The sequence below is a fragment of the Palaemon carinicauda genome, chromosome 21, assembly GCF_036898095.1.
Source record: "Palaemon carinicauda isolate YSFRI2023 chromosome 21, ASM3689809v2, whole genome shotgun sequence".
Lineage (NCBI taxonomy): Eukaryota > Metazoa > Arthropoda > Malacostraca > Decapoda > Palaemonidae > Palaemon > Palaemon carinicauda.
In genome coordinates this window covers 120,469,597-120,479,870 of record NC_090745.1, presented here as the reverse complement: position 1 = coordinate 120,479,870, position 10,274 = coordinate 120,469,597, and the positions used below count along the sequence as shown (strand labels likewise).

The 10,274-nt window shown below is 38.7% G+C and overlaps 1 protein-coding gene across 1 annotated transcript; it reads left to right on the top strand.

Moving 5' to 3' along the window:
• Window positions 1-6,526: 6,526 nt before the first annotated feature.
• Window positions 6,527-10,057, top strand: LOC137615107 (frizzled-5-like). The gene is made up of 3 exons (XM_068344738.1): window positions 6,527-6,542; window positions 7,626-7,855; window positions 8,364-10,057. Exons 1-3 carry the CDS (start codon window positions 6,527-6,529, stop codon window positions 8,775-8,777), a joined length of 660 nt encoding a protein of 219 aa, XP_068200839.1. The 3' UTR covers window positions 8,778-10,057.
• The last annotated feature ends 217 nt before the right edge of the window (window positions 10,058-10,274 follow it).

The window sequence follows — 10,274 nt, the reverse complement described above, 5'->3', positions numbered from 1 at the left end:
CGATACCGTTAAAAAAATTGATGTTTTATAATGGAAATGCCTTTAAGAATTGTGTATTATTATGAGGAATAGATATTTGTTTGAGGCTCGAGGTGAGGGTGGCAGGTTCATCCTTGCCAAGATTCTTGGAAATGATGTGTCCTACTATGCAAGTGGCATTTTTAGATTTATTTCAGAAGCAGTCTTCTGAAAACTATTTAACTTTTATGACATTCAACTTTTATGATTTTAATTAATACTCTTTTATTTTTTATTTTATTTTATTTTTCATTTTTGTATGCATAAATTAAATGTTACTGGCGTCAATGACCTTAGAAGTAAGGATGCCTGAAAACTAAATCAATCAATCAATTATTATTATTAGTAGTAGTAGTAGTAGTAGTAGTAGTAGTAGTAACCTCATGATCGGTACCTTATTTATAAACGTGTTGTAGTCTCTGCGAATTTTGAACTCTGAACATTAAGAAATTCTTTATTTTTTCTTTTTAATATTAGAAATTCTCTTAACATTTTCATCTAATTAAGAACATCATTATCTTATGAACTAGTTTACCGAAAATATTTATTGCTTTTACAGGAAATATTTATTGGCATATCTCGTATGGATATCTAAATGTGAAAATAGATTTTTTTCTGGTAAAGGCCGCACTTTAAAGCTTTAAAGGCCCCTCAGGAATGGCAGAGGGAAGGGACAGTGACATAGCCCTATCAAGCAGGACAATGCCCTAGAGACTGACCATACATATGATCAGCGCCCTGGCCCCCTCTCCACCCAAGCTAGGACCAAGGAGGCCCAGGCAATGGCTGCTAATGACTCAGTAGATAGACCTATAGGCTCCCCTAAACAACCCATTCTTAGCTCACAAGGATAGTAAGGTTGCAGCGACCAAAGAAACTAACTAGTTAGAGCGGGACTCGAACCCCAGTAAGGCGTTCACCAGTCAGGGACGTTACCACATCGGCCACCACAACCATGTTGAGCCCCAAACCCCCCTTCCTTAGCTCACAAGGATGGTAAGGTTTCAGCCACCAAAGAAACTAACTAGTTAGAGCGGGACTCGAACCCCAGACTGGCGTTCACCAGTCAGGGACGTTACCACATCGGCCACCACCACCATGTTGAGCCCCAAACCCCCCATCCTTAGCTCACAAGGATGGTAAGGTTTCAGCCACCAAAAAAACTAACTAGTTAGAGCGGGACTCGAACCCCAGTCTGGCGTGAGAAAGTTGTCACGCTGTGAAGTCCGCAAAAGCATCTTTTTAAAGCTTCATTTCTCATTGTAGAAGTCTTGAGAAAGGTCACTGAAAACCATCTCGCTGTGTCAAAGGTCATGACACTCATAACTGTTGCGTTGAAAAGTCGTAAAAAGAATCCAGCCAGTGAGATATTAGGCTTTGAAAATGTCATTTTAATTTTTGGAAAATGACCTTAAAAAGGAAAATTGAAGAATTTCATACATCTGGTTGAAATGCTTAATAAAGATTAATTCCAGAAGAGTAAATTTAAAGAATTCCATACGTTTTGTTGAAATGTTCAATAAAGATTTCTTAAAAAGTAAGAATTAGAAATGTCATACAATCTGGTTGAAATGCTTAATAAAGATTAATTCTTAAAAAGCAAAATTGAACAATTTCAGACATGTGGTTAAAATGGTCAATAAAGATTAATTCTTAAAAAGCAAAATGGAAAAATTTCATATATCTGGTTAAAATGGTCAATAAAGATTAATTCTTAAAAAGCAAAATGAAAGAATTCCATATATCTGGTTAAAAGGGTCAATAAAGATTAACTCTTAAAAAGCAAAATTAAAGAATTTCATATATCTGGTTAAAAGGGTCAATAAAGATTAATTCTTAAAAAGCAAAATTAAAGAATTTCACACATCTGGTTGAAAACCTCAATAAAGATTATTTCTTGAAAAGGAAAATTGAAGAACTTTATGCATCTTGTTGAAATGCTCAATAAAAATTAGTTCTTAATAAGTATAATTCAAGAACTTCATACATCGAGTTGAATTGGTAGACTAAAATTAATTCTTAATTGTGAAAATTGAAGAATTTCATACATCTGATTCAAATGCTCAATAAAGATTAATTAAAACTTTAGAATTTTATGGCCATTATGGACTTTTATCTTCCTCGCTTGAAAAGACCTTGAAAATAATTACGCCATAACGAAAATAATTAATTGAGTGATATTGCTCGTTGAAAAGGGTCCTGCCTAAAAAAAAAAAAAAAAAAAAAAATTCTTTGAAAATCCATGAAGTACCAGCCAGTCCTACTTCCCTTGAACAGAATCTAGGAGTTAGCAGGATTTAATTACTGTGGCCCTTAGAGAAACGCGTTAATGACGTCATTAGCATTTATTATTCCTTTTTATGAGCCACTTTGCCTGTTCTGAATTTTTGTACGGATCCTCTCGGCTCCGACAGTCCTCCACTTTTTATGATATTGTTGGCCAGGCATTTTTTTTATTTTATTTTATTTTTTTATTTTTTTATGGGTTTGTAAATGAGGTGGCCGTGTTGGCATTCAGCCAGAGTGGAAGAGATGGAAATGTGTTGTTTTTTTCAGGATTATTTTTTTTCATGCTGATTTTTATGGATCATTGTTAATGTGGGAAAAGTATATATGTTTTTTCAATCACAATCTTGTGAGAAGGATTATAAATAATTGGATTAAAGACGTATAGTACTCAAATTAAATAAATTTAATCAAATCAATCAAGTGTAAGTACATTATGATTCTCTCTCTCTCTCTCTCTCTCTCTCTCTCTCCAAACGAGGTAGGTGAACAATTTTGTATTGGTATTAATTGGAAGATTCTCTCTCTCTCTCTCTCTCTCTCTCTCTCTCTCTCTCTCTCTCCAAACGGAGTAGGATGAACAATTTTGCATTGATATAAAATGGAAGATTCTCTCTCTCTCTCTCTCTCTCTCTCTCTCTCTCTCTAAACGATGTTTTATTTTGGCCGTGATATAGAATGGAAAATTCTCTCTCTCTCTCTCTCTCTCTCTCTCTCTCTCTCAACGGCGTTTTATTTTGGCCGTGCTATAGAATGGAAAATTCTCTCTCTCTCTCTCTCTCTCTCTCTCTCTCTCTCCCCAGAGTCTTCAAGTGGTATGCAAATCTGATGGTGGCACTTAGGTTAAACGTCTTCTCGGTCCTCAAATGCTAATACCTGCCCCGGGGCGAAGCCATCCTTTGTTAAACCAGGCAGTGTGGAATATTCACAAGAAGTAAACAGACTCGGAATCTAACACTGAGGCCATTGGGCGCGATGGAAGAGCCTACAAACCGACAGTCATTTGTTCCCCTTGAGTGCGTCCTTTGCATGTGTAGACATTTTAAAGGGTTTAAACGTACATGCTAACGTACGGGTTTCATTTAGGGAGTTTTAAGTTTCGGAAAATGATGGGTTACTGGTTATGTGAGTTTGTTGAATAGGAAGGTTTTGGGGGTAGGTGGGGGTTTATTTTGGAAGTTGGTATAAAATGGAAAATTCTCTCTCTCTCTCTCTCTCTCTCTCTCTCTCTCTCCAAAAATTGTGTTTTATTTTGGGCGTGGTATAAAATGAAAAAGTCGTTCTCTCTCTCTCTCTCTCTCTCTCTCTCTCTCTCTCTCCAAAAATTGTTTTATTTTGGGCGTGGTATAAAATGAAAAAGTCGTTTTTTCTCTCTCTCTCTCTCTCTCTCTCTCTCTCTCCTATCAATTTTGCATCTGTATAAAATGGAAGACCTCTCTCTCTCTCTCTCTCTCTCTCTCTCTCTCCAAACGGAGTAGGATGAACAATTTTGCATTGATATAAAATGGAAGACACTCTCTCTCTCTCTCTCTCTCTCTCTCTCTCTCTCTCTCCCGAGTCTTCAAGTGGTATGCAAATCTGATGGTGGCACTTAGGTTAAACGTCTTCTCGGTGCTCAAATGCTAATACCTGCCTTGGGGCGAAGCCATCCTTTGTTAAACCAGGCAGTGTGGAATATTCACAAGAAGTAAACAGACTCAGAATCTAACACTGAGGCCATTGGGCGCGATGGAAGAGCCTACAAACCGACAGTCATTTGTTCCCCTTGAGTGCGTCCTTTGCATGTGTAGACGTTTTAAAGGGTTTAAACGTACATGCTAACGTACGGGTTTCATTTAGGGAGGTTTAAGTTTCGGGAAATGATGGGTTACTGAGTATGTGAGTTTGTTGAATAGTAAGGTTTTGGGGTTAGGTGGGGTTTATTTTGGAAGTTGGTATAAAATGGAAATTTCTCTCTCTCTCTCTCTCTCTCTCTCTCTCTCTCTCTCTCAATTGTATTTTATTTTGGAAGTTAGTATAAAATAGAAATTTCTCTCTCTCTCTCTCTCTCTCTCTCTCTCTCTCTAAATTGTGTTTTATTTTGGGCGTGATATAAAATGAAAAATTCTCTCTCTCTCTCTCTCTCTCTCTCTCTCTCTCTCAATCGTTTTTTATTTTGGGCTTGGTATAAAATGAAAAATTCTCTCTCTGTCTCTCTCTAAATGTTGTTTTATTTGGCCGTGGTATAAAATGGAAAATTCTCTCTCTCTCTCTCTCTCTCTCTCTCTCTCTCTAAACGGGAAAGGAAGAACAATTCGAATTCTTTTATTTTAAAAGGAATTTTATAGTTACATGATTGTGTTGTCACGGAGGTATTACCGAGTTTAAAGGTTTAAAGGCGACTCATGAATGGCAGAGGCAAGGGACAGCGACATTGCCTTATCAAGCAGGACAATGCCCTAGAGACTGACCAGATAATTGTAGTTTATTTTGCCCGTGGTTGTGCGTTGCATTTCATTGAGAATATTTATTTTTATTACTAATACAGAATCTGATGTACCCTTGAAATTGAAGAAAATATGAAGAACCATTTTTCTTTTAATCAAGACACCTTGATTGGCATCCTGAAAGACCACTTAATGGAGTTAGAAAAGCGTGTAATTCATAATAGACGCATTTTTTTCTCAATCATCGACATTTGCATAAAATGCGATATCTATGATTCATCGCTACTACCGAACTGTCAGTCTGTGTCAGGGTTGCCAGGTTTTCTAAATGAGAAAAGGCCAACTTTTAAACAACGGAAGCTTTAAAAGGCCAAAAAATGAGTAGAAAAAGGTCGAAAATATAGCATTTAAGGCTAACCAACTTAAAAAAGGCCAAATTTAGGTATCTAGCGCGAAAAAGGCCAAGTTTGGAGGTATTTTGGCCCGAAAAAGGCCAACGTGGCAACCCTAGTCTGTGTTGCCAGTTGTGGGGATTTATCCCTAGATTTGGGGATTTTGGGTGTCTGATGGGGATATTCTGTAGAATTTTGTATGAAGAAGAAACAAAGCTGAGTAAACCTTTATATTATTGAAATTAGTTTACTTGCGCTTATATGAGGTATAGTTATTGATTTCTATGTTAGCAAAGCCTACATGATTAGATTATGATATATTTTTGGGTTGTTTTGGGGATTTTGGGGATTTTTTTATCATGAGTTTTGGGGATTTTTAGACTAACCTATCTGGCAAGTGTCAGTTTCCGATGGAGTGAAATTAGCCAGTCATCGGCGAATTTCCAAGACGCCATTAATATTCATCACGAGTCGTTACATCCATGACAGCTTGTGATGCGTTTCTCGTTACGTGTGACGCGTTTTTCCTGACATGGGACACGTTTCTCGTAACGTGACGCGTTTCTCGTAACATGGGGCGCGTTTCTCCTGACATGGGACACGTTTCTCCTGACATGGGACACATTTCTCGTAACATGGGACGCGTTTCTTGTGACATGTGACGCGTTTCTCGTTACATGGGACGCGTTTCTCGTAACGTGACGCGTTTCTCCTGACATGGGACACGTTTCTCGTAACATGTGACGCGTTTCTCCTGACATGGGACGCGTTTCTCGTAACATGTGACGTGTTTCTCCTGACATGTGACGCGTTTCTCCTGACATGGGACACGTTTCTCGTAACATGTGACGCGTTTCTCCTGACATGTGACGCGTTTCTACTGACATGGGACACGTTTCTCGTAACATGTGACGCGTTTCTCCTGACATGTGACGCGTTTCTCGTAACATGTGACGCGTTTCTCCTGACATGTGACGCGTTTCTCCTGACATGGGACACATTTCTCGTAACATGTGACGCGTTTCTCGTAACATGTGACGCGTTTCTCCTGACATGGGACACGTTTCTCGTAACGTGACGGGTTTCTCCTGACATGTGACGCGTTTCTCGTAACATGTGACGCGTTTCTCCTGACATGGGACACGTTTCTCGTAACATGTGACGCGTTTCTCCCGACATGTGACGCGTTTCTCCTGACATGGGACACGTTTCTCGTGACGTCTGGCGGTGATGAAGTTTTATTATGGGTGATTGACAGGTGAGAGATTTCTTTAAAAGTAAATGAAGGGAATTGATGATGATGATGATGGTGTATGTCCGAAGTTGATTAGGATGGAAGGATACTGATGGAGAGGATTTCGAGAGATCTGGTGTCGATAGGATGTCATTGATATTTACGGACTAATGTGGTGGGGTGGATGTAAGATGACTCAATTTTGCATTGTTGTAAAGTGGAAAATTCTCTCTCTCTCTCTCTCTCTCTCTCTCTCTCTCTCCAAACGGGGAAGGAAGAGCAATTTTGCATTGGTATATAATGGAAAATTCTCTCTCTCTCTCTCTCTCTCTCTCTCTCTCTCTCTCCAAACGGGGAAGGAAGAGCAATTTTGCATTGGTATATAATGGAAAATTCTCTCTCTCTCTCTCTCTCTCTCTCTCTCATGGAACAGACATCCAGCGGATGTAGTAAACAGACAAGATCATAAAAACTCTTTAAACGTTCAAACCAAATCGTTCTACCAAGTAGCAAATGGAGTCTCCCCGGATGGACTAAAAAGTCTTTGTAAGACATCCAAAATCTCTCTCTCTCTCTCTCTCTCTCTCTCTCTCTCTCTCTCTTCTCTCTAGAAAGGTCGTTCTATAGGGGAGTGTCCCTGAGAACCCATTGTGCCTTTGTTGACTTCATCGAGTCGTGAAGTACGTACTTGGTGGTCTCTTGACTGTGGTGGAGTGGCATTCAGGTGTGGGAAAGTGTGAAAAGGTCATCAAAATAAAAGATGTCTCATCGACGATATTCTTCCTTGCTTTGACTGGGAACCATTTTCTCTCTCTCTCTCTCTCTCTCTCTCTCTCTCTCTCTCTGTATACACACACACACACACACATATATATATATATATATATATATATATATATATATATATATATATATATGTAAATATATATATATATATATATATATATAAAAAGATGTAATCCACTTGTCTTGCTACCAGTCACTTAACTAACATCTTATGCCAACGGAACCACTTTTCTTCTTCTTCTTCTTCTTCTTATTATTATTATTATTATTATTATTATTATTATTATTTTTATTATTGTGTAACTCATTTATGCTTCTATACTATTTATCCTATTATAGACATATTTATATTTATTACATTTGTTCCCATTCCCTTACTTACATCAATTCCATTTTACTTTTAAAAGGAATTTTTATTATTGATTCATATTTACATCTGTCAATTCTTCTCGTTTTATTAACCAATCGCTTCTTCCCAAACAGGGACGTGTTACGCCGGTCAGCAGAACACGGAGACTCTGGTGAGATTCGTCCTAGTGCCACAGTTCCTCTACCTGGTGACAGGAGCCACGCTGGTCCTCGTGGTCTTCGCCTGCCTCTGGCGGGCCCGCGGCCGGCTACGGGACCAGGGCATGAAGACGGACAAGGTGGATGTCACGGCGGCCCGAGTAGGGGTGGTCGCTGTACTCTATATGGTTCCGGCGACGTGTCAGGTGAGGTCAAGGAGGATGAATGGGGATTATTATTATTATTATTAGTAGTAGTAGTAGTAGTAGTAGTAGTAGTAGTAGTAGTAGCTAAGCTACAATCCTAGTTGTAAAAACAGGATGCTATAAGCCCAAGGGTTCCAGAAGGGGAAAAAAAATAGCCCAGTGAGGAAAGGAACTATAGTAGTAGTAGTAGTAGTAGTAATAGTAGCAGTAGTAGCTAAGCTACAATCCTAGTTGTAAAAGCAGGATGCTATAAGCCCAAGGGTTCCAGAAGGGAAAAAAATAGCCCAGTGAGGAAAGGAAATAAGGAAATAAACTACAAGAGAAGTAATGGATAATTAAAGTAGAATATTTTAAGAGCAGTAACAACATTTCATGGATGTAATCCATTTACCTAATCTTTAATGATATTCTGCATTTCATGTACATAAGCCATTTAGCTATTCTTTGAATTAACTCTTGGCGTCTCTATATACCAAACCACTCAAGCCCTTCTATTGTTTACCCGCAGGTCGGTGCCACCTTCTATGAGTACGTGGAACGCGAACACTGGCTCAGGGACCCAACAGTCCGGCCCAACATGGAAGTGTTTATGCTGAAGATCTTCATGTCGATGGCCGTGGGCATCATGGGAGGCCTCTTCCTCATCAACGGGCGCGTCCTCAACTCCTGGAAGAGGTTCTTCAAGAGATTCACGGCCGGAAAGCAGCCGCTGCCGCCGTACCTTCAGGCACCGCACCTCGTCCAGAACAACGTCGGCATGCACAAACACCCTCCGGTCCATTACGTGCCGCAGCCGCGCCCGCGTCCGGATGGGCTGGTGGACGTGCACGGCTACGTACAGCGGTATCCTCCTCCGCCACAGAAGCATCACTTGGGCGGGCACTCCTCCAGACACAAATGCGGTTCAGAGACTCAGGTGTAGTGAGGGTGGTGAAAGACGTTTCTTGGAGTATAGAACACAGCTGCCTTAATATGTTTTCTTTTTCAAAAGTGAAGGAAATGTCAAAGAAGGAACCGAAGAAGGTGGAAGCTACACAGGTGTCTAGAGTGTACAAAATTTCCAAACATTAGAAATATCGTATTGAGTGTAGGAAAGATGCAACCAGGAAAAGATAGTCAAATATTGAAAAGTGAGGGTTGCAATTCAAAGGATATTGTGAAAGTACTGAAAATTAGTCGATTGCTTAGGAACAAGAAGAGTACATTGGATAATGGCAATTGATAGTTGAATCAGGTGTTGGAAAATTGAGGATTCACTTGCCTACGATTGAAGTTGCTATGTCGTGTGGAGTGAATAGATGAAAAGGAGAATTGAACTGAAAGGCTATGAGTGGTAAGGCTTCCCGCCTCTTCCAAAGAGTGGTCATGAAGTGTATAAAGATAAAAAGTGACTTCAAGTAGAATAGAGTAGGAAAAGTGGGATTGGAAAAACAAATCAGTGTTGCCTGGCCTTAACTGACTTCTCGTAAGAAGAGATTAAACCAAAGTGAACTGTTTTTCTCTGTATCAGCTTCGTTGTCTTTGTGGCCTACGAAACGGAGTCTTTCAAAAGAACTATGGTGCTGTAATATTTAAGTAAGCGAAACCTTTCTACTGTAATTTAGTTGGATCCAGTACCCTGTAAGAAGGAGCAGGGAGAAATTAGTGAAAATAGTGATGAGTTCGAGAAATTAGTGAAGAGAATGATGAGTTTCATTGATAACATCCATAAGTTTTTAGCCTGACGATGAGTGGTAATTATCATGTATTGGGTGCCAACTGGAATAAACTTCCAATATGATTCATGGGTTTGTAATGCATTGAAACTTCCTCAATCACCAACTACCTCAAAATGCTGATGTATAAAATAGTGCAGTTACTCTCAGCTATAAGTTCTGTCTTCTCAACTGAGAGATCTTGGTTTAAGACACAGTGCATATTGTAATTAGTATTAAATGGGGCTTTTAATATATACATGTTTTGTGAGGCATTAGTTACTTACTGGAAGGCTCTGTTTCCCTTATTTGAATGTTATTTAATGTTCTCCCTTAAAACTTTAAATTATCCCCCAAAAATTCTAGTATTTCCCCTAGAATTCTAACATTTTCCCCTAAAATTCTGAAAAAATCCTTAAAATTCTAAACTTTTTCCACAAAATTCTAAACATTTTCCCCTAAAATTCTGAAAAAGTTCTTAAAATTCTAAACATTTTCCCCTAAAATTATGAAAAAATTCTTAAAATTCTAAACATTTTCCCCTAAAATTCTGAAAAAATCCTTAAAATTCTAAACTTTTACCCCCAAATTCTAAACATTTTCCCTCTAAAATTCTGAAAAAATTCTTAAAATTCTAAACTTTTTCCACAAAAATCTAAAAATGTTCACTAAAATTCTAATAATCTTATTAAATTTCTCATTTATTCACGTGCAACCTAAGATGA